Source organism: Ischnura elegans, chromosome 1 (genome assembly GCF_921293095.1).
Source record: "Ischnura elegans chromosome 1, ioIscEleg1.1, whole genome shotgun sequence".
In the NCBI taxonomy this organism is placed as follows: Eukaryota; Metazoa; Arthropoda; class Insecta; order Odonata; family Coenagrionidae; genus Ischnura; species Ischnura elegans.
This window is the reverse complement of record NC_060246.1, coordinates 50,105,822-50,131,544: the sequence shown is the minus strand read 5'-3', so window position 1 is coordinate 50,131,544 and position 25,723 is coordinate 50,105,822. Positions and strand designations below refer to the sequence as shown.

At 38.4% G+C, this 25,723-nt stretch overlaps 1 protein-coding gene across 1 annotated transcript in view; it reads right to left on the bottom strand.

Moving 5' to 3' along the window:
* Positions 1-457: 457 nt before the first annotated feature.
* Positions 458-25,723, bottom strand: part of LOC124159790 (vacuolar protein sorting-associated protein 13) — a 295,602-nt gene continuing 270,336 nt past the window's right edge. The window contains exons 53-58 of the mRNA XM_046535708.1: positions 15,990-16,111; positions 15,732-15,901; positions 5,730-5,844; positions 2,267-2,398; positions 1,496-1,651; positions 458-1,356 (exon numbers count right to left, since the gene is read on the bottom strand). Of these exons, the coding sequence (XP_046391664.1) occupies positions 1,309-1,356; positions 1,496-1,651; positions 2,267-2,398; positions 5,730-5,844; positions 15,732-15,901; positions 15,990-16,111 (743 nt within the window). The 3' untranslated portion in view covers positions 458-1,308. The remainder of the gene's footprint in view (positions 1,357-1,495; positions 1,652-2,266; positions 2,399-5,729; positions 5,845-15,731; positions 15,902-15,989; positions 16,112-25,723) is intronic.

Genomic DNA, 25,723 nt, shown 5'->3' with positions numbered 1-25,723 from the left:
TGCACTCCGTTCCAGTAAAGCTGCAGCAATTTCTAGGATGCCAAAAGGCCACTGCCTGTAAATTTCTTATTACTAAAATTTTGATGCAAAGTAAATTTAGCATGGAGGTACACACCATCCATTAAGAGTTTCTATTCACTGTTTCAGCTAAATCTTTCCTCTGGACAGAGAAATAATAATTTCTGTATGTGATATCAATAACAGCACTTGAATTCATTTGAATGGTAAAGGCCGGTATACACGGTGAATGATCATGCTGAATATTCACGTGATCATTCACAGGATCATGAGAGCAAAATAGGACGTGTTCTAATTTTCACTGAATGATCATGCGCATGAAGGTTCATTCGTGAATTGTTCCGTCATACACGGTGAATGATCATGCTGAATGATCATGCGAATGAAATCATTCGCCTTGTATAGCGGCCTTAAGGCATAGTTTCAAATCACCATAAGATATTTTTAACATGAATGAGTTTTATTACTATAATTGAACATTAACAACTTTTACAGATAGAATCAAAGCATCACTGAGTTTGTATGTTTAGGCTCAAAAATTATAATAAAATATATATCCACAGAATGGACAAGCATCATGGTTTTTTACAACACATGAATGTTTTCCAATGGAATAGCTGCTCAACATGTTCATCTGCCACAAAGTGTGAATCAGTCATTTAACAAATGCATTTCTGAACTCATACAAATGAGAACATTACCTCTAACATGAAAAGGAAATGAAATGTGGAACATGATAACTTTCAATGGTTCAATTAAGCTGTGAAATATAAAAATTACTGGGAATTATTTGTTGAGGATAAATTTATGGCCAAAAGTAATGTGCAAGGGCCAAATAAACATATAAAATAAGGTAGGTAGGTATTAAGTTAATGAGTAAGAGCTCTTACCTACTTACCTAGGTAAGTATGCAGAAGTAATGTGGTCAGTGCATAGACTTAAGCCATATATTTACTAAGGATTATAAGTACTTGGAAAATTTTAAGCACTATGGCCATGGTAATGATATAGCAATGCCTAAAATGCCATGAATACCTTAATGATACAAATTACTGCTTTCTCATTTTTTAAAGATGATATATGCAATTTCATTTGTTTGAAGAGAGAGAACAACAAAGATATAATACAACACATCTCACCTCAGACAGTAAAATATTTATAAATGGTAATGCATAAAAAAGGCACATATTTAGTGGTCAAGCTAGCAGCCAAAATGGTCAATCATTTAATTGAGGTACTTATTTTTCCAAATATCTCCATTACTGAAGCACTTCACACTATTATTCTGAGCTAGTTATTCTGAGCTCTAAACAGGTCTTCCATTTTCTTGAGGATTACCTATAGAAAAAAACAACATATTAAACAAAGAGCTTAGTGAAAATTTCGTCTTCATATCAATTGCTCACCAAATTACCACCATAATCACCTCAAAAGACAGCAGTTCTTAATTTTCTTACAGGAAAATTATAATACTCACTTCTTTCAGACGATCATCTCGAACATTAAGTACTCTTCCATGTTCACCCCCACCAAAGAGGCCAAGCACCTTCCTTCTCGGGGTAGCAATTAGAATACCTGCATCAATAGACTGGGGTGGTTCAACCATATCTGACCAAGTTTGACCCCAGTCGGGCTGGAAAATGAGTATTGTTTTAAATAATAGCAGATATCTAAGAAAGCATGTAAAACATACCTACTAGTATTATCTATCTATAATATTATCTTAGGGTAACCAATTATAGTTATCATCCCAGATATAGATAAATTCACCCAGCCACTTACGAATTGCTTGTGAAGAGGGGTGTATCCAAGGAGGCACTTACCTTCTTAGGTGGATTTAGGAGGGTGGCATGAGGGGATGAGAATTTGGTGTTCACACAGCTCTTATTAAAAGACTTTGGATCCCATCATAATATTGATTCTGGGATTTGATTACCACTCTCATCACCTTCACAAATATGTATGCATATATTTTAAATGACAAATAATATTCTTGAGAAAATTCAACATTAATGGCATATGAGAAAGAAATGTAGGAATTGTAATTGTGCATGAAGTGGTAAAAAATGGTAATCTCATTGGAATATGATTATATTAAAAAATAGCCCATGATAATTTTTAACACCTGTATTTGAAGGAAAATAGGGGACATGTTGAGGAAGGTAGGTTAATTAATACACCAAAGGAACTATGCGATCTACACAACAATTTGATTCATTTACTTGAAAGAGACGGATATAAATCCTACCTGCCAGTGCCCAAATACATCATTGTGGCGTAGAAAAAGGACTCTTTGATCTGTCAGTAATACTATTCCCTGGGATGTCCGAGCATGAAATACATAAGTGTCCGTGGATGAAAATCGCCCTCTTTCTAGCTCCTAAAAGAAAATGAAGGCACAGAGAAAGAACAGGTTAGGAACAGTTAAAAGCACAGAGAAGCACAATTGCAAAAATGCACAAGGACCCATAAGATTGAAGGATTTCATTACCATTAATAATTATTAGCACATTCATTTTCCTTTGTGTGAAATTCTTATAAAATCAAGTTTTTATTCACGTGCCAAATCCTTCAGATAAGATTAGAGTGGATATTACCATAGAGTAACTCTAGAGTAATCTAATAGTACTCCGTGATATTACATACTTATGTAAACATGAATTGATTGGTACATATTTGAATTCTTATGCCCAACCTCAGTTCTTCCAGAATTTCAAGATTTCATTGTTGAAAAATGGGAAAACTACCTTGGAACGTAGGCTCCCGCAGCAAAATTCATTAATGTCAACAGTTTTTGGGAGCAGCTGCGTATTGTGCTTTGTCATGCGAGATTTTGCGGCCCTTGCAGGTTGCATCATTAGGCAATGAATGAGAAATTGGAAAAAAGTTGTCAATAAATACACACGACAACCCTCCTCACTCCACCAGAGTAGTGGGGGAGAGGGGTGACGCTGACGTCAGAGGAACTCTCAGCCCTGTCCTTGAGTGGCGAGCAGACTCTCCCCCACTGTGGTGTGGCATGCAGGTGAATCATAGCTGAAACCATACTGGAAACATTGTTGGCGTAGTTTCTTTCAGAAGATTCATAGTGAACTGGATAGATGGGTGTATGCTGTTAAGATGAGCAGTGAAATCTTCTAGCATATCTTTTCCATGTGGCCAGATGACGAATATCATAGACATATCTGATCCAACACGATGGTCTGAGTTTGCTGGAGGCCAAAGCATCTTCTTCAAAATGTTCCATTTATACGTTTGCGACGATGGGTGAGAGAGCTTCCCATAGCTGCTCCATCCTTTTGCTGATAATATTCTCCTTCCCATAGAAAATAAGTGCTCCACAGATGGAAGTCTGGTAGTTTTGGAAAAATCTATAGGAAGTCCAAATTTAGTGAGCCTCTTGATGATGCCTACAGACTCCTTTATGGGAGCCTTTGTGAAAAGAGAAACAATGTCGAAACTGACAAGGATGTCATTGTCAGACATTCTCAGTTGTTTCAAGGCTTCGATGAATTCTTTCAAATTCTTCACGCAAGCTCCCGTCTGTCTGATGAATGATATAAAATCCCATGCTCTTGCAGGAAATCTTAGGTCAGACAAACGGGCATTCCATTACTTCATGTATAAAGGAACACAAATGAGCGATATTGCATCGTGACACGGAGAAGTCTGCCGTAGCGCAGCATGTTTACTCTGAAGATGGACATAAAATTTTAATAGATGAAACGCAGGTGTTAGCTCAAGAAAAATTTTATCACAGACAACTAATTCTGGAGGCAATTGAAAGTGAGAAATGCCCCCAGAATTTCAACTGAGTGGACAGCGTTAAACTCAGGCACACGTGGAAGAGAATCTTCTGAAAGAAACAACAGTAACGATGTTTCCAGTATGGTTTCAGCTATGATTCACTTGCCTGCCACACCACAGTGGGGGAGAGTCTGCTCGCCACTCAAGGACAGGGCTGAGAGTTCTTCTGACGTTAGGGTCACCCTTATCGCCCACTACTCTGGTGGAGTGAGGATGGTTGACGAATATATTTATTGACTACCTTTTTCCAGTTTCTCATTCATCGCCTAATGATGCAACATGCAATGGCCGCGAAAGCTCATGTGACAAAGTACAATACGCAGCTGCTCCCAAAAGCCATCGACACCATGATAACCACCTGTGCTGTGTTCCCTTCAATGTTAATCAGTGCTTATCTTGATTATCATGTATTGTAGATGAAATGAATCCACACCACTTTAAAAGAGAACCTCTACATGAAACACATCTATACAACGAAAAAAAGTTCCCATTGTAGCATTAGAATCTCAGCATTTCAACTTCTTGCTGTATTTAATATTCAATTAGCACTTCTCGTTTCAAGAAGCCATATTTTTAGCTGTCAGTCAGAAATGTATTCCAATTAATTAACAGTGTGGATGCAGAAGTTATGCTTACAAAATATACATCCAAACTCAGAGATAATGCTACAGCTGATGCTCAGGTATACAATGTAATTCAATGACTTCAATTTGCCCTGACATATTTTGCATTAGAAAACGCTTTTTCCTTGCGATTTGTTGAGTTCATGCAAGAGTGGATTGAGCAGACAAGCATCCAGCCAGTCACATGACAATGGATGTCCATGGTATGGGTAAAGGACAGAATTAAGTAGATCAAGATCTAAGCAAGGTTCTCATGGGGTAGACCAGGAGGCAGAGGGATGAACAGAAAAGGATGTAGCCAGCATCAGTAAAGTCCTAAGCCACACCACTCCTCTTCACTGTTTGTTCAGTTCATTCCAATCTAAACTTAGCAAGCATTATCAATGAAACAGAATAAAACAATGATTGCATCAAAATCGGAAAATTAAATATTTTGCCTGAAAACAAAGACTGACATAATCAACATGTGCAAAGGAAACATCCTCAGAAACTAATTTCATATGGTGTCTATGCAGTCATCTAGGTCATTCAAAATGTCATTGCTGCACTTACTGAGCAATTGCAACCCAGCAGAAAAATCTGTCTGACACAATAACTAATAACTTCCAAGAATCATATATCCATGGTTGAGTGATGCTTATAGTGGCTTGATTAAATGCTGGCGGTCTTTATGGACTATGTGTGTCTGGTTTCTATCTCACAAGGTGTGCCTGCATTGCATGATCACAGAACCATTTCCCACTATGCATGCCACACACTTAACTCTGCATAGCAAAGTGCATCGAATATGATTTCTGCCACCACACAGCATTTTGCTAAGTCTTAGCAATCTCATGGCTGTGGAAATGGGCAGACTACATCCTTCACCTTTTGATATTTGGAGCTATTTACAAGCAATTGAGAACACTTATTACACCAAGCTGTCACTGCATCTTAGATTTCATTTTTATCAGTTTAATATACTTTCTTTACATTTTTATCAGTTTGATCACGTAAAGTAAATAGTTCCACACAAAAAATAAAGGTACAGGAAAGTAGGACTCACCAAGAAAAAGAACAACATTAAATTACAAACAAAATGTATAATGTTATTTGAACATGATTCTGACCAGAATTGATTAGCACCTGCTTTTCATGCTACTGGACATGGTATGCTGCATTACAACAACATACTATCCTCATCCACATAACGACAAACAGATTAAGTGATTGAGAAAAGAAGAAATAGACACCTTAAACCAGATCTATAATCAACTTCAGAATATGAAAATGGATTCTTACCTTCAATAATCTATCTCCTTCAGCTTCTAATGAAGCAAATGGTCGTACTTGGCTTCCCTGAGTTAAGAAACGTGGTTGCCTTAAACGCACCACTTGCTCAGAAATTTCTGCAGCACTGTAAAGAAAGATATCAAAACTAATGTGTATGTCTGATATGCTCGACTTTAAATTCTAATTAAAGCCTCGCCTAAAAAAATCTCTAGCTAAGTGTAATGTTGTCTCAAGAGACAAATAACTTTTCAATTAAAAAAACTAGAAATACACAATTGTGAAATACAAATAAAACATTTCACAGATGAGTTCTAATTTAAAATTAGTTCCTAGACTATTCCAAAATTCATCATCAATTGTTTTTTTTCAGGTACACCCTACACATAATATAAATAACTTTTTTAATTAACAGGCATGAAAACAAATGATTCTGATTTGATTTTCAAATAAGAAAATATAATTTTAAATAAAAGTACCACGTAAAGACTAACATTAATAATGAGCCAGTAGAGAATACTCCATCCTTATGCCTAAAAGAAAGCACAAAAAATTAATTCCCAGAGGTAAATCTGGATTCCTCTTCCCTACTCTATGTAAACCTCCTGTACTTCAGAGACATCATCATCTTGCAGTGGAAACAACTGTAAACCCATTCAGGGCGGATGTCAGCCAAAAACTTTTTTTCTGTGGGTTCTGGAAAATCAGTGTTTTTTTCAAGATTTTCCAAGTGATACAGAGGAACCTCGATCTGTCGTTTTTCAGGAGGATGGATGAAAAAAACGATGACTGCGGGAAAACGATCGATGCGGGAATGTTTGTCTGGGTTGCCTATGGCCCAGGAACCGCTGGATTTTTGCGAATTATGAAAATCATTAATGGATTCAAACAAGATTTTAGCTGATTACAGGAATATTATCACTTAGGTCATATCGTTGATTAGACTTATCTCTCTTTCTAATATCCTAAAGGAACAAGCCGCCTTGCTAAAAAATGTTTGCACTCCACTCGGAATTTTCACTGCTATTATGCATTTCTGTCTGATGTAAAAATTCTTATCCATCAAATGCCATTTCAAGTACACGTATTTATTTACGAGAGAAATGTGCGTGCTATGCCTCAAACGACTGATTTCGCCGTCGCAGTGATTGGTTATGAGATGGATCAAGAAGGCCAAAAATAGTTTATTATTTGAAATGTTCCTTTCTAGCAATTAAATATTTAATATGATTAAGGGAATAAGGCGTTAATCGTCAGCGGCCCACCCACCTGATCCTCGGCTTCATCCCACTTCTTGTTTTCACCAGGGATCTCACTCTACCCCCACCCCTGCCGTCATGTGCTACCGGACATCCCGAGGCCTTCTGCAATATTCACGTATTTCTAGCCCGGATTCTTTTCTTCATCATCAATTATTTTCAGTCCATCTTTTAAAATTCTCACTTGTGTCTTCGGAAGGGCCATGGTCCGAAGATGAATAAGAATAAAACTAACAAAAATGAAACCGGACTCCATTGAACCCACACGGAAAACACTCGCTAGTTTTAAGTCAACCCACCCCGGAAAGTACGGAACCACTCGTACGAGGTGAAGTTCGGCACTAAAGCTATCGCGTACGGCGTAGGCAGAGCTTACTGCAGAGGGTGAAGCATGACCATATGACTGCGCAATGAAATTTTTTATCCTATAGAGAAGGCAACTTACCCACTCATTTCTAACAGTAAGTAGCGTAGCTCTAGATGAGCAGACGAATTCAGATTGCTAGTAGAGAGAAACAAAATATCCTGAGAAGACATCGCTTCGTTAGCAACTCAGACAAGTGAGACTTGTATCATAACTCGTAAATTGTAACCAGACACCCTGTTTTCGAAAAAAAATCGCATCAACTGCCGTGAAGCTCACTATCAGCTGCAAGGATATCGTTATTCGCCAGAAATCACCATCGTATTTTTCCAACTATTTCCTTGCTTAAAATGCTTAAATAACGTTAGAAATACGTCGTGTTTAGTATCATTCTTTACTGAATTACGTGCACATCACTAATATCTCAATCTAATAAAAATATAATACCAATTGCCGAAATTCATTTTTAGACACCTTTTGGGCTAATTGGTGATTCATGCAGCAGTTGACCTCCAGAAGTGGAGATCTTTGAAGTGAGTCAGCTAAAAAAAAGTCAGTGGTCGAGAAATCGAGGGAGGCGTGAAAAAGGTTTCTTTTGTTCTCAAGTAACTTGATACTTTCTTTCGAAGCTAAGGTCGTCGTAATACGATCCCTGCTCGAGCTGGGACCTTTTTTTATTTCGGAGAAGAAGAGAAAGCTTCAAACGGGGAGAGGCGAGTGCTGAATGGCGGGGGATGCGGGATCTCGGGAAATGCGCTAATGTAACTATCCCACGGCACTGAGTTTCGTTCTGAAATTTAAAATTCAAATATCCGTAATACTTAGTTTTACTCTAATACTGTGTGATATTATTAGTATTTTGCTTTCATTTCCTCCCATTCTATCTTACTTGTATTTGAAACTAACTTATGCTTTTATTACATTTTTACCTTCTCTTTGAAGGTGAAAAGAAGAGTCTCCCAGGGTGCGAGCCAAAGAAAAAATAACCCAGCGACGAACCCAGGCGACGATGAAACACCTGGTCCCTCTGGTTTTTCTGATAAGTGGTTTCGTTAAATTATGCTTTCAAATTAATATAGAGTAAATTATTCGCACAATAAAAAATTATAAATATATTTCTCTTTACCTTTTATAGCCTCGAGAAAAAACAACCAAGTAAAATGCTTAGGGAGGATGAAATACGTGCTCTCGCAATGGACTCACCTAATGACAATTTTTCAAGTGGGTCTTCATTTATTATAAGTTTTGACACGGGAAAAAGTGACTCGGAAAGTGGCGATGAACCTTGCACGACCGAGGCGAATCGTTATCTTGTCTCAGACCATAAATTGTGTATGATTCTGTGGCACATTTGAACTGGCTTTCAGAGGACATGATGAAACTGCGGAATCTGCCAATTTGGGCATTTTTCGAGGTCTGATCAACTTCATAGCAAAATTAGATTCAGTTCTGAAGGATCATCTGCTCCAAGCTACAGTCTTTAAAGGGACATCTAAAGACTTCCAGAATGACCTGTTGCAATGCATGCTTCAAGTTTTTCAGGAAGAAATAAAAAGTGAAATTAATAAAGCAGATTATGTATTGGTTATAACTGATGAAATCACAGATTCATCCTCGGGTTTCGAGACCTGCTCCCGGATTTCGAGGGTACGGCCTAAGTCCTGCTTTGCTGGGTCCCGAAACTTAGACTTTTTGAACCTGTGACCGTAATAAAAGGGGGAGCTTGGCTAAAGACTACTGGGGTCACATTTTAAAATGGAAATCATAATCAGGGTTTTCAATAAGCTCATTTTTCCAGGTGAGTGAATCTCATAATTAATTATTATCCATCTTAGAAACCACATAAGTGACATAATGAAGACAATAAAAAGTTGAGGGAATTATTTAATAACATTTTATGATAATATTTTTTAACTAAATGATGGAGTCAACAACTAATTGCTAGTGAACTTTACTGTAGAAAAAAATGTTTGTGTATGTCTTAATATTAATCAATTCTAGCTTGAAAAATGTTGCTGTAATAGCCTTACATCATTCTTGAGAGGGTTAAAATGTAGGAGATGCAGAGGTACACTAGCGTATTTGAAGAAAAGACTGTTTACCACCACTAAGTAAAAGAAGCAGCGAAGATGTATTGAATAATAATTAAACTTAAAAAATGGAACTAGAGGCAAAAAGAAGAGAACTCACTTTTCATAAAACTTTTTGAAAATGTTCTTTGAAGTTAAAGCATAAGAATGATCTAATAAAATAGATTTTTAAGCCACATCTTTAATAGAAAATGTATTTTACCATTAATTTAGAGGTGATGCAATGTTTTAGTTATCCTGGATGAACATGCAAAAAACTTTTGTTTTTGACAAAGGAAAGCTGGTATCACACATTTGTACAGAAAAATTAACAAGTAATTTCTTAAGGAGAGGTGTATTAGAAGTAATAGTTAAGTGTTTCAAAATTTGATGATTGCCAGTAAAATTGACTGAAAATGTTACTCCTGGAGGAAAAAATATTGCATTGCATATAATGCAAAAAAGAGCTGTGAGACTAATAGCAAATTCTCATTATCTTGCCCCTAGCAAACCAATTTTTAGAAAGCTGGGCCTTCTACCTTTTCCTTGTGTCTATATTTTACATGTGTTATTGTACACTCATAATAATTTGAACCAATTTAATAAAAACAGTGCTGTACACAATCATTTTACCAGAAGATCCAATGACCTGCATGTACCATATGTACGCACTGCAACTGCATCATATGGCCCTAACTTAATGGGTCTTAACCTGGATCCGCCCAAAATATTTTTTTTGAGATTAATAATTCATATTCTAGGGGAATGCTAAGGGTCTCATTTTTACTACATTCTGAAAATATTACATTGATCGGTTGTGTAGTTTCCGAAATACAGGCTGTGACATAAATGTCACATTGGGCGCATCTGTTGTCTTTTGGTGCAAGGTAATATTTCCCCAGAAAAAGCAAATATTTTTCGCATTTGAGCTGCACAGTTCATTTAAATGATAAAAAACACTAGAAAAACATATTATTAATTACGTAAACTATTTTCAAGCTTTTGTTTATATTTGAAGTAAATTGTTTAAAAATTTAGCAATAATTTTCAGAGTTCAATTGCCCGCGATTCATACAATTTTCGATGTAAATTGTGATGTTTTAAGTTGTTCAAATTTTCTGGATTTTTTCAATGTTATTTCACAAATGTGGGGTATATTTAGATTTATAATGTTCATATTATAAACTTGTCAAATACACATCAAGAAAAATTATTTTAAATTTATGTAAAGTTTTCGTCAGGAGTGTTATGAAATTACGGAACCTTGAATTGACACAGTCAATAGATTTGTTGAAGGTACATTTAAATAATATTATTACATGGCTATTAAGTAAAACAGTTGAAAATGCATTCCTCAATTTTGGAAAATACATAGAATAAACATACATATTTGAAAAATATTCTCACAACGCAAAGAGTGTAATACAGTATAAAATTAAATGAAATTTGAATCAATTTGTTTCAAATGAACTAAAGATTGATTTAGAGTTCATTGCCGGCGTATACGTATCATTTTGAGTGGTAAGTAGTAAAGCAATATTTGTCCATATTACATGCATCGCATGCAGTGCATTTGACGGAAGCGCAATATTCTCCAGCACGGCGACGCAATCTTTTATTGTAGTAAAACAGGGACTAATTGATCATTAGCATCGTAATATATTTCACTATCTGCCTTTGTTGAAAATGAAGTTGTACGGCGGCTATACTTGGCTTCGCATCGATGTATGGTCAGTTATGTTTGCACCGTAACACGCCTGACCTCTAATTGTGACATGCAAGGGCCAGATTTCGCTTGTGAACAGCTTCAGATTGTGAACAGCTACATCCAAAAGCCAAGGAAATATATTCCACCACCACCACCAAAACTGATTGTCTTCCGCCGAATGAATTGCATGCAAGGATGGATTCCAAAATACGTAATCATACTCCTGCCAAAAGAGAGTTTTCTCAGTGGGAAAAATCCCCCTGAAACGTTGTATCAATTTAGTGATCTACAGCGAAGCTCCCACAATTTGTCTATTATGTCAGGCATCGTATTGTCTGCACAGTGAAGGTATTTACTTATCACAAGGAACCTATTCCTTCGCTTGGCTACGGCAAGCATCGAGTTGTAAACATCCCCAGAATCTTCCCAGGAGCATCGCTTGGATGGAACCTTGTTACAACCCCGTAACAGTAAAATTCCTATGAAAATTTTCATCTCCTCTATACTGATACTAGGAGATGAAAAAAACAATAAACGTAACATGATAATCTGATTCTGTTGTGAGAAAAAAAATTAAAAAAAATTTAATCCGAAAAAAACCATTTCAAAAATTTCTACACATGATTTTTCCCTCAATTCAGGAAGATCTGTTTCGGGGAATAACCTATATCTAACAAAAAGATCTACCCGTCGCCAATTGGCTGCTTCTATTTTTACTTTTTCCTGTTGGAGAAGTGATGTACGCTTTGTTGACTTCGATTCCTTTTCCTTACGTGTAACTGGTACCGAAATTCTTCCGGACTTCTCTTGAAATTCATTAGTATTATCATTATCAAGCTGCAAAACAAGCTCCACTCTTGCCCGAAGTTGTCTTCCCGTTAAATTTTCCACAAGTCCACCAGCCTGGTCATCTGCAATGTCCTCAACAGTAACAATTGCTGCTCCTTGTGGCTCAATGTATATTGATTATACTTCGTCAAAGTCTTCGCTTTTTGGAAGCTCTTTGGCTTCACGCAGTGTAATATCTCTGAGCTATCGATATTCCTAATATATAAAAAAATTAATTCAGAATTAATTACCAGAATAAAAGTTAATAAATGCAAATTTATCGACTTATTGATAAATAATAAATCTTTTGGCAGGAATACGAAGGAAAAAACGTTGAAAATGCAATATATTCTAACTAGAGCAAAAATTCGAAACTTTGAAGATTTGCATAGGGATCCGCCCAATGTGACATTTATGTCACAGTACCATTTATCAGAGTATATTACAGAAATGGAAAGCAATACCAAACATATTAATGTATTATTAATAATTTTGTATCATTATGTTGATATACACCAAAATTTGTCACTGTGGCTTAAATAGTTAATGAAAAAATTAAATATTTACTCAAAGCGAACGTCCATTTTTAGTGTCTTGGGAAGGCACCTAAGTACTAGGATTGCTAAAAGGATACGTCTTCACTCTCACTTGACAATTCTTACCTTGAATTGAAGCACTTAGCTTCCTCTTTCTAATAAGTAGAGGCAAAGATTATCGGTGAATAAAAACTGTGAATTTCGTCATAAAAATCTGTCAATTTCGGTTTAAAATTTCGTCATAATATTGCAATTTCGTCATAAAAAAATATAGTTTCGTCATAAAAATTCACTCGTCACAAATATTCTTTTTTATTCCAAGAACAATAATTTCACCAATAAAAATGCTTATTAGCATCTCAAATATATTTTTAATGGTAAAAACCCTGATAAAGAAGGGTCAAAGCAAATGCTAACGGAATAAGTTGAGCATTTGTTAGATACACATACCATAAACACTCTTTGCTATGTATGTATTTCAACCGCATACCGCTAGACAAATGCGGGAGTTGTATAGATGGAGAATATTTTTGATTGGTCTAAATTTCACTTTCTCATTGGCCTGCACGATGTAAAAAACTTATAGTTTTCACTTAACACATTGATAACAAAAGTCTTTAAGGTCTTACACAAAAAATATAATATCAACACATGCAAGTATGTGTTTATCTATTATCTATATTTTTTTAAAATATGCCCTCTGAAATTATTCACACTCTGGAATTTAAAATTGGCTGAATCCTTATTTTACTGGAATTGAGATCCATTGGTCAAACTTGACTTTAATTCTACATTTTTTGGAAGTTTAGTGGTTATTTTATTTATATTTCCATGCATGGAAAATCCTATTTCTGCATCTACATCTGCCACAGGTATCCACAGGGTTTTCACACAATTTTCTACAAAATGGGAAAAATCATTTTAAAGGGCAAGCATTCGTGGAAGCACTGAAAATGCTCTTCCTTCTTCCTGAACTGATCCAACAGAATCCTTCACAGCAGAATAGCCAAAAAGTTCTTGAGTTTCTGTTAATGATTATATGAGGACATAAGCAACAATTGTGCTTAAGTCCTTCACATCAGTTGTCAATATACACCTTGAGTTAAATAATCTTCCCATGGCTGTAATAATGTTCCTCCCTGGATCCCTGTATACAAGGGATGATAACTTGATATCAGTCTTTATGCCTATTTGCTTCAGGACCTCACACATGGAAAGTTTCACAGATTTTTTGAGACTATTAAGTGAAGATTCATTTTCTTTTCCAAACTGTGCATTGCTGACTAGGGTAAAGGAATTCAATAAATTAAGGTTGAGTCAGTTCTTAAATTTTTTCGATTCTCGCTACCGTTCTGGTTCTCCCCCATCAGTTCTCGATACTCGATTCCAAGAATGAACTCTATTTAAATTTGCCATTAATTCAGGTAATTAAACAACCACAAGAAGTGAACGAAAATAATTTCACAAAAGATGTTAATTAGCAGGAAAGCTCTGTAAAAAAAACTCAAGATCGCCTCCATAATTTTATTTACCAAGTAAAAAAGTTAAATAACAAAAAAGTCAAGAATGCATGATCGACCAATATGTCTCATTACATCAGGCAGCCACTGGTTCTTTCTCCAGGTTTTTTTTTTGTAACTTATAAGTCAGATCTAAATACATTCTGTGATGTAGCTAGCTTAAATTGTTACTTTAATTGACAACTGATTTGCATGCTTCACTGCCACAGTTCTTATAACCTCAACAATAAATTGATCAACACGCCGGTACAGCGACAACATTCCTAAACTGATGTGAGCGGCCATGAATTACGCAAAATTGTAATGCGGTGTTGCGTTCTGCAGGATAACCACACTTTTCGACGCCTTGCATAGGTTTATCAACTTACGATTAGGCTCTCTAAACGCATCTTGCTCGTATATCGCAGAATTGCTGTATATACACATGAATCAATCTTAACACCACTCTCAGACGAAACGATTTTCCGCTGGCGCCGTTCACGGCACAGCACACGACGTTGCAGAAAGTCGTTTCGTCTGAAAGCCGCCCGAATTTCACGTGAACGGCGACCGGTGAAAAGTCGTTTCGTCTGAAAGCGGCGTCAATGTATCATAGCCTATATTTCACGCCGTAGACGGAGCATCGCCGGGCCGGATTGAAATGGGCGCCTTGCCGTCAACGCAACGATGTTATGCGACTCGTTTGAAGACATCCATATAGGCCTATAGTAGGTTGAAAGAACGTCACCGTTCCGTGGCCGGCGGCAGGCGAAAAGTCAGCTTGTTTTAAAGCGGCATATGTGGCAGCGGCTACAGAATGTTACAATGTTGGCGCGAGCGACTAATTGACGACCTCTTAAATGCGCGTGCTAGGGAGCAACTCTCAAAAGAAAAAAAACATTGACGCCATGCAATCGGAAAGTAATACATGCGTTTTCAAATCTTTTTTTTTCCTTCACTTTTTGGCCTTGAATACCCTGCGAACCATTTCAGATTTGGGCGCCAAATTCAAATCCTCGCAACAGTTCCGAGCCGGTTCCAAAGCACCGACTTTATGCGATCGGTTCTTCATACCGGTTTTTTAAGAAAACTTAAAGTAACGGGGTATTTTTTACCCCAACGGTGGAAAATATCGCGCCAAATTCGCAGAAAAAGTGCTTAAACGCGAAATTTCGTGGAACCAAGTGAATTTCGCGCAACTTTGGAAATTTCGCGTTTCGCGGTTCGCGAAAATTCGGTGCCCCTACTAATAAGGTATAAAACACAACAATATACCATGCCAGAGCGATGCAAGAGCCATTACAGCGGAGCGATACAGGGTGTGACATTTATGTTACATTGGGCGGATCCAGGTTAAACTGTACAATGCATTGCCCAATGAATTGAAATGCATTAACAGTTCTTCTATATTTAAGACCATAATCAAGGAAACTTTACTACAAAAAATGTACTACACAGTTGATGATCTCATTAATGACCGATTATAATATTGTTTTAGTGTCTTTTCTTCTCATTCTTGTAATTTTGTTAATTAACCTGTAACATGTCTGACCTGTCCTATATCATGCATCTATCGCTGGACTAATAAACTTATTATTATTATTATTTACTCAAGTCACTTCCAATCTTTGTAGTGTGTTACGTATGTATAGTGATAAGCGACAAACCTTGCCATCAAATAATAAAATAATCTCTTATATCTTTTAAGAGGTTATAACTAGGTTCATTACATGTAGGCTATATAAACTTACTGTCTGACTGCATCAAAAGAGCCACCTGCAAGGTCGACAATGCCAGCTGTAGGACGAGCTACAAGCCCTACCACTCCTTTCCCCACTCCTTTCAGAAATCCTCCAAATCCTTCTTCTTTGGCCCCACTAATTGGTTTAAGAATCACTCCAGACACTCCATCCACCACACCCTAAGAGCAAGTAAGTATGATAAATCAGGGTGCACATGATAAAAGATAATTGCATTTGGGTATTGATAATTCATTTTTAGGTACTCACAGAAACGAAGCCTCTACCCCCTCGAGCCAGTCCTTCCTGAATATTTGCAGGCTGGCGACCCATTTGCTGCTGTCTACGACGCTGGAATTCTGGGTCAAAACTTAATGCAGCAATTCCTTTCCCTAAGGAAAAAATTAATGGACTATTTAAAAAAATCACACTCTTTCGATGTGATTTACCATAATACTAAATATAAAACAAGGCAAGCTGGATACATTATTTTGAGCTGCCACTATAATCTAGTGAATTTCAAAGAAAATGATGAAAGTTTAAGTATAACTACAGCAGACTCCTGATTGTGCGGCTGTATTTTATCCGGGCTGCGGATTATCCGTGCATGAGTTTACGGTCCTTATAAGTTTTCCACGATCTTTATAAAAAAAAAGGCAAAAAAGCACCAAGATTTTTGCACTTTTTAAATACAATGCTACTCCAGGCTAATTGTTTCCATTAGAATCCCCTTCTTAAACTGGAATTATTTTATCTACTTGCTGAGAAGGAATGTTTCAAGTTTACTTGGACATCTGTTCTAGCATTGTAGACGATCAGGGGCAGAAAAAAAACCTTGATTAATTTTACAAGATTCTTTAATAGTTAATCATTCATAAATTCAGAGAAATGTTAACTACGATCTCCGATTGTACATTTCATATCGCTAACGTGCAATTATTGCCGTGGCATAGCATGCGGTTGAATACGGGCCAAGGGAACCAGAGATTTCTTTGCACTTGGGCATTTTTACACCGTTACCAGTCAAGGCCAAACTGCTTAGGAATGGAATACATAGTAGAAGTGAAAGCAGTGGGGGAAGTGGAGTTAGAGATAGCATGAGTCATAGCCAGGCACTCCCCTGCATAGGCAATTTGCCTTAATACCTGGTTTTCTATAACTGCTACTGCACGATGGTGTAATTGTGCGCTCATTGCCTTCATGGATGTTCCGTGCTCCTCTTTTCCAAGCATTGCAGTGCGGGATTGGGCTCAGTGATTACGGATCCCCATCTCGCAGCAGTTGCATCTCGGACAACTTGTGCGAAACGCGACTACTCGGCATGGTGCCTGTAAGTGTAGTTTCCAACATCCTGCAGTGGTTTTGAAGTGAATTTGTGCAAACCACTTTCCTGAATCCGTGACTTCGCAGCCATGGGTGCGTGGTTTCAGAAACCAGGTATTACATGTAGCATTAGGAATACGAGTCCAATCATGTTATCACCGCGAAAATGATTGAGGTGAGGAGGACAAAGCTCTTAATGATTCCGGAAAGCAATCTATAGTAATGGACAATGTGTGTAAGCAATAATAGATTGTTTTATTTACGTAAATTATGAAAATTACAAGAAATAAAAGTAAAGATTGGATTATTCGTGTTTTCCGATTATTCATGCCGCCTCTCCCCATTATTAGCCCGGATAATTGGGAGTGTACTTTATTTGATTGGGATTTTAAAATCTAATGAAGATAATTTGAATGTAAATTTAAGGAGTTCAAGTATAGGGTGGGAAAACTAAGTTCCTGACTTATTTTACACTCCTGCCAACTTGAATAATTTTAATTACTGCTATGTCGATTTCTAAAGTATAGATATCGGAGTTTGAAGGGCTGTTTGCACGGAGGACTTTGAGATGACAGCTCTAAAGAAAGCCCCCTCCAAACCATCAATGTGGCTGTGGCATATGGATGAACCTTTGCAATAAGGAGATACAGCAGCGAGAGGCTGGAAGAGTCTCATCTCTATCTCAATAGAATTGATAAGGACATTGAACCAAAAATGAAGAGGTATGGGAAGTTACCCTTCTTAGATCTCATCATTACAAGATAAGAGGACAGAACCTACGGAAAGCGCTAAAATCTTGACGTGGGTTACTCTAAAAGCCATTAATATTGATGAATACAGACCAGGAAAGTTTAAGTAATTTGATATTCTGTGTTGTACCTTGGCAATAAAAATGTGGAATTAGGTTTTTGAAGGTATGTTTATAAACCAAGATGAGAGAAAGTTCCTGTTATTCAGCACTTTCCATCCGATCATGGACTTTTGCCTTTTTAAAACCAAAGTAAATCATTGTATGAAATTTAAAATTAATTCCAATGCTAGATCTTGCTTTTATAAACTGTATTTGAATGGTGAAATATTATTTAAGTAAGACTTATTGTTAAATTTGTGTGAAAAAAACTTTTTTCTGAAACTAGGAGTCTGAGAAACTTGAAACTTGGACTGTTGCCTGCGTCTTGATATTCTCCATGCTATCTCACCACACACGGCTGATGTTTATAACTCCCCCATAGACATTGAGTTGCCAACATGACTCAACCTTCCCATCTGAAGAAGTCTTGTTCAACTCTTAGCAATGTGAATAAGGGACACACAAGCAATTATTCACTGATAAAAATATTTTCCTTCATTTCTGTCTCGAGTTGTACTCGGTTAAGCTTTGTTTCAAGATGCCCCCAAGTCATGGTTCTCCGAAGTGGAAATTGCAATTAATTTAAGAGCCATTTCTTTTTTAAACATAAACAGGGAATTGATTGGGGATAAGCACTTTCCAGTTTATATAAAAGAGGCAGAGTGTTTAGGAGTTTTCCATATTTCCATGAGGAAAGTTGGTGCAAGTAACAGGGAGAATATGAACCCTGAATCTCTCGCAACCTCCAAGAGACTGAGACAACCTATGAACTGAAGAGACTGTGAACCAACCAACACTGAAATCCAATAATTTACTTGTGGTGTTATTCATAGAAATATTCTAAACTTTTAAGTGCAGAAATTTTGCCCTATTACTGCTAAAACGGGCCGCGGCGGCCTCTCAGGGCATGGAGCTCTTGAGGGGAAACCCAGGAGGTGGGGGCGTGAAGGCCCTCAACGGGGAGAAGGGCTTTGGCCTGTTGTAAAAGAGAAAGAATAAAGAGTTGAGTTTTGGGACCTCGAAGTGAGTGAACATTATTTCTAATATCCTTCTCCCGCGAACCGGCGCTACATTGGCGCAGTTGTTTCTCGATCCTGAGATTTCGCGTGCGGTTCGGCGGTGGCAGCCATGGCGGGTATGGTGATGCCGGTGAAGTTTAATGGTGCGGAGGAGTGGGAAGACTGGGTCTTCCAATTTGAGACAGTTGTGGAAATAAATAAGTGGCCTGAGGAGCAGAAGACATTCTATCTGAGTCTCTGCCTCGCAGGACACACTCGGCGTTTCGTGATCTACCGGAGGAAAACCGAGGGAGTTATGCGAAGGCGCAGGAGGCATTAGGGCGGAGCTTCAACCCAAGGGAAGCAAGCGAGAAGGAAAAGGCGCGATTTGTCCAAAGGACACGCAACCCCGGAGAAGACATCGCCGCCTTTGCTACGGACCTCGGGCACCTTGCTCGACACGCATACCCTTCCTGGCCCGAGGATGTGAGAAAGGCCATAGTTGCGTGACCGCTTCCTGGATGGGCTCGACGGGAACATCCGAGTGTGGGTGAAACAGGCGAGACCTGCTAGCCTCCAAGAAGCTATCGGCATTGCCATCGAGATGGAGGCAATTCATTTTGCAGAGTCATCCACCAGGGGAGTGAATGCATTGGCGCCAGCGATGCTCACCAGGAGATCACAGGAAATCGGTGTGGAGAATCGAGGGTGCGGTCAAGAGGACAGAGTGGAGGCTGCATTATCACAGAATTCGGAGACAATGAGAGAGGTTTTGCAATTCTTATGAGGAATGGTTGCTTCGAGTGGTGAAGACCACAGCCCCGCTCCCGCTCCTGAGAGGCGGCGCTCTAATTCCAGCGTGAGGCGCAGAGATCGGCTGCACTGTTGGATGTGCGGTGAAGAGGGCCATCTGAGAGCCGAATGCCCACGGCTTTCCTTCTTGGGAAACGACGGAAGGCCAAGAAGGTGGTAACCTTCTCGGCGGTTTATTAGAACATTATTAGCCATGTTGAGCCAACGGACGGAGAATGAAGCCGAATGGGATGAGTATTTAGATTTAGTCATGCTAGCCTATCAGTCGGCCAAACATAGCAGCACAGGATTCACACCCTATTTCCTTATGTTTGGGAGGGAAGTGCGCCTCCCTATTGAGTTGGAGTGGAGGATTCCTGATGTGCAGAGGGGGATATCGCAGTGGAAAGAAGGCGACTTCGAGAGACGTTTACGAGAGAGCCTCGAGAAAGCCCATGATCTCACACGGCAGAGGCTTGAGTCGGCCCATCTCCAACAAAAAGAACAGTACGACCGCCGGTGTCATGGTGCACCCTTTGAGGAAGGGGAAAGGGTATGGCTCCACGATCCCGCTACGGCAAGAAGGAAGTGTCCTAAATTCCACCGCCCCTGGACGGGCCACTTCCAAATCATACGGAAATTGTCCAAGGTCACGTACCAGGAGAAGAAGGTAGATAATCCTTGCCGCCACTTGGTGGTACACTTCAACCGACTCAAAAGGTGGGTGGAAAGACTGGAAGGAGCCATGGAAAAGGAAAGGAATTGGTGGTACACTTCAACCGACTCAAAAGGTGGGAGGTAAGACCGGAAGGAGCCATGGAAAAGGAATGTGTAAATACTGATGGAGTGGAACAAACAAAAGCTGGGCCAAGAGAAGCCGAGACAGCGATGGAAAAACCTGTCGTCCGCAGAGGGGGTGAATGGAAGTTTTTCTCCATTCCACCAACACATGAGGGTCAAGCGACTCCAGCAGCGAGAGAGGAGCCACCAGCTGAAGCGGTTATTGAGCCGACCACGCGGTATCCCAGATGGGTGACAAGGGAGCCACAAAAGCTTCAGGCTGGGCTCTGAGGAAGGAGTAATTCCGGGGGGTGAGTCTCTTTTCTTTTCCTTTCATTTCAGATGTAAGGAGATAAAGGCACCCACTTTCCCAGGACCGAGGACAGGAAGGTTCCCGCTTTGCACACCATCGCGAGGGTGCGACACCTTCGAAAGGGGGGGGCAGTGTAACGGGCCGTGGCTGGCCTCTCAGGACATGGAGCTCTAGAAACCCAGGAGGTGAGGGGTGAAGGCCGTCACTGGGGAGAAGGGCTATGGCCCATTGTAAAAGAGAAAGAATAAAGAGTTGAGTTGTGGGACCTCGAAGTGAGTGAACGTTATTTCTAATATCCTTCTCCCGCGAACCGGCGCTACACTTCGATGATACACTTACATTACACAGTGATGTCAACTACAACACTCTGGAAGATAGTGAGAAGACTTCTGTTTTTAAAAACTACATAAGGAGCCAGTTTCAATGGAGTCTGTCATGGTTGTGGCTTTTCGCCAGCCTTTTGTAAGAAAGCATTCAAATGGATACATGTTATCCTACAAGGATGAGATGTGGTGAGGCTAAAATCATACATCTATTCGCAATAGAGTATAAAACATTGTGAATACACTCCAAGGTAATTTTTATAACTATGATCAGTAGCGGATGCTCTCCCATGACATATTTGGATTAAGGGGATGTTTGAGAAGTTCTAATGGTGCTGGATAGCAAGAAATTATTTTACATATCAATAATGAAGATGGACTTTTAGATGGAGCAGAACTTAGTTCAGTTGGCCAGCAGGGAAGCTCTGACAGCCACAAAAAATACTCATTGCCATCGGGGCAAGTAGAAACGACAACCGTTCACAATGCAAAGATTGGAAAGGAATGGAAAGTTAAGCCAGTCATGGGCTAGCTGGCCATCAGTGGTCAAGCAAGAAATTGAAAGCAATCCTAATCCATTATAAAGTGAACTCTTCTTTCTACTATCAAATTAGCCATGAGATCACACAGAGAATGTCAAGAGACAGGTCTTGACATCCTCTTTGTGATATTAGTGTTGACATTCGTTTGTGTGTTGACTTTGATCCACCAGTTGACTCTCTGTTTATCTTCCAGAGTGTTGTAGTTGACACCACTGGAAAGTCATTTATGTTGCTTTCTAGTCAGATATTTAAATTTACAGCAGTAGGGTATAATTTCCTCACCTAAAAGTTGAGAATATACCTACGAATAACACCTCAGTCCAATGCTCAAGTTTCTCCGACTCATAGTTTCAGAAGAAAGTTATTTCACAAAGTTAACAATAACTCTTACTTAAATGATAATAACACTTTCGACTTCAACATGGCGGCCGGTCAAGTAAACATTGAATGTCACGCTTGTAAAAACCATTTAAAGGATTGTGAAAAAGCCCTTCCTTGTGAAAATTGCAAGCAATTTTATCATTATAAGTGTACGGGCCTGAAAGAAATTGCTTTGAGAGCTCTGGAGGAAATTTCCGGATTATTCTGGAAATGTCTTTCATGTCGCGTTATTGAAGGAAACCGACTTAGCAAGATGGCGTGCGACATCGAATTATTAAAAGAAGAGATTAACAATCTAAAGGATAACCCTAAGTTTCACGCGGGGAATGAAAATCGTGTGAAAAAGTTAAGATTTGCTGAAGTGGCAAATCACGTAACAGAGGCCTCACATGACGTAGCTAAGCCGGCGAAACATCGTCAAAGAGATGGAAAAGAGGCTGAGTTTGGAGCAAACACTGTTTCTGACTCAAAACCTTCGGCAAAAAAGGAAAAAACGACCCATGTTGATCAAACCAGCTGCGGAATAGTGCGCCTAAACCATGAACAATCACGAAGAGAATCAGACGACGACGGCTATACCCGAGTGCAACACAGAAGAAAGAAACGAAACTTCTTTGGTATCGGAAAAGGTGCGACTGAAAACAACGGTGCAGGTCTCCGAGCTGCGAAAATGATAACGTACGTATATGTGGGCCGCTTGGCCAGCGATACCACTGAAGATGAAGTGGTAAAATATGTAAAAAATAAGTTTGACGTCACGTGTGATTCTTGTGAAAAAATAGATGGTAAAAGTGTACATGGTGCATTCAAACTCGGCGTTGAATACAGTGATTTTAAACAGGTGATTAATCCGCTTCACTGGCCTTCTGGCGTGATTATCAACAAATTTACAAGACCAAGACAACAGTCGACTGACATGAGAGTCAAACCTAAGGGTAAGTCTTCCTGACTAGCTTTCTGTGACTCAAATCAGCAAAAGACACACTCAGGGTTTAAATTACTGGTTTTAAACATTCAGTGCCTGAGTAACAAAATAGCAGAGCTTGAAGCACTAGCAGAGGCAGAGAAACCAGAATTTATATGTTTAACTGAACATTGGATGAGAGATATAATTATATCAATACCAGGCTATGTGATTGGTGACTTTTATTGTCGGAAAGATCATCGTAATGGAGGTGTTGTTATTTTTGTAAAAAGTACATTAGTTTTTTCTAATATGTCGCAGTTGGTGCATAATCTAAATGCTGAACTTATATTTGAATGTGCAGCAGTGAGGTACACTGTAGCAAGTAATGATTTTATTGTATTATCTGTATATAGATCCCCTGTTAGTAGCTTTAATAGTTTCCTAGAAATTTTAGATAATCTGTTGTACACCTTGACAAGTCAATTGTCAAGACCAAATGTTATATTGGCAGGAGACTTCAACTGTAACCTTTTTAAGGACGGACAAGATAAAAGAAGATTTTTGCAAATTTTACAGTCCTATCAAATGAAACCACTGGTAAATACTCCAACAAGGATTACTAATGGCACAGGGACACTACTGGATAACGTTTTCACTGATTACAATGAATCTAATGTTAATACTTCAGTATTTGACCCAGCAATATCTGATCATTCAGCTATTGTATCCATCTTTCATATACATGAGGAGCATCCTCAATCAAAAACCCTAAATCAATGTAGGTTCTTTAATGAGCATAATATGAATTATTTTTGTGTATTGTTGAATCAAGAAGATTGGAAAGACATATATGGTGGAAGACCTCTGAATGTTAACTTTGATGAATATCTTTGTAGATTTAAGTATTACTTCAACTTAGCTTTTCCGCTGCAGTCCGTGGAACACAGGAGTGTCAGCACAAAAAAATGGGTTACAAAAGAAGTTCAAAACTTATCCAGAGTTCTAAAACAAACATTTTTGCAAATACGGTACTCAAATGATGATGGGTTGCGACAGAAGTACTCTCAACTTAGGAAAGAATATAAGATATTTATAAGAAAAGCAAAAAGGGAGTATAATGACCAAAGGTTTAGGAATGCCTCTAATTATTCTAAAGTAGCCTGGGACATCATAAAAAGTAATGTCAATGCCAACCCAACAGTTCTGCCAGATCAAGTTACAAATGAACAAGGGGAAATTACTACAAACCCCATTGAAATCTCCAATGCCCTAAACCACTCATTCTTGCATCTTCCTAAGAGGGTGATTACCACCCAAAGTGGAGCTACTCTCGAAAACCATAAAATAAGTAGCTCATTGTATCTTAAGCCTTGCTCAGAAAGAGAGTTGTCTCTCTATATAGCCAAGATAGGAAAGAAAAAGTCTGCTGACATTGAGGGAATAACGGGAAAAGTAATTAAAGACTGTGAGTCCCTCATACGAAGACCCTTACTCTCGTTAGTCAACCAGTCCTTGTCAGAAGGTGTATATCCTGATTCCTTGAAGGTATCCAAGGTGGTCCCAGTGTATAAGAACAAAGACAATAGAAATAATCTGCAAAACTACAGGCCAGTATCTATAGTGCCACAATTTGGTAAATTATTTGAGTATGTATTCTGTAAAAGGCTCATTGACTATCTTGATAAGCAAAACATAATATCACTCCATCAATATGGCTTTCAGCAGGGAAAATCGACAGAATTGGCTCTATTTAATGCAATTGATAATATTACACAGGAAATAAATAGTAAAAATAAGGTAATGGGGATATTTTTTGACATGAGCCGAGCCTTTGATGCTGTGGATCATGACAAATTGCTAAAAAAATGTGAATCAATAGGTATTAGGGGCATTCCTCTAAATTGGCTTAAGACATATCTTCATGGAAGAAAACAGAAAGTAGCATACAGGAAAGATGGGACAGTCTATTTCTCCTCCACGTTAGAAGTCAAAAAGGGTGTACCACAGGGGTCAGTATTGGGTCCTCTTCTCTTTCTAATATTCATCAATGACCTACCTAATAAAATTGTAACCCAAGATAATAAGTGTGTATTATATGCAGATGATGTAACCATCTTATCAAAAAGAAAAAATCTGACCGCGTTAATTGATTCCAGTCAATATATAATAAAATGCATGCAAACCTGGTGTGATGTCAATGAACTAAGGCTAAATGATGATAAAACCCAAGTGATATTGTTTTCTGCTGGGCACAGCCCAAAGGACAATGATCTACTGCAATGTAAAAATAATTATCTTAATGATATGGAATGTGTAAAGTTTCTAGGAATTTATGTGGATAGAAATATGAAGTGGGATGCACATATAGAGCACCTATGTAAAAAACTGAATACAGTGTTTTATCTTATATCTGTATTAAAGCATAGTGTAAGCCAGTATGTTCTGAAAACCCTCTACTATGGATTATGCTACTCAAGAATTTCATATGGAATTATAATATGGGGATCTTCGCCCCAACTTCATGATGTGTTTGTTATACAAAAGAAATTTGTGAGAAGTATGTGCAAACTAAAGTGTCGAGCTCATTGTCGCCCTTTTTTTAAAAGCCTTAAATTACTCACTGTACCTTGCGTATATATATATCAGAGTGTCATATATGTAAAAAGGTATAAAGGTTGTTTTACTATGAATAATAGGATACATTCCTATGAAACCAGGAGATGCAATGACGTTCATGTCAAACAATCGAACCTAGCTCTGGTATCTAGAGGGCCTGAGCTCATGTGTACAAAATT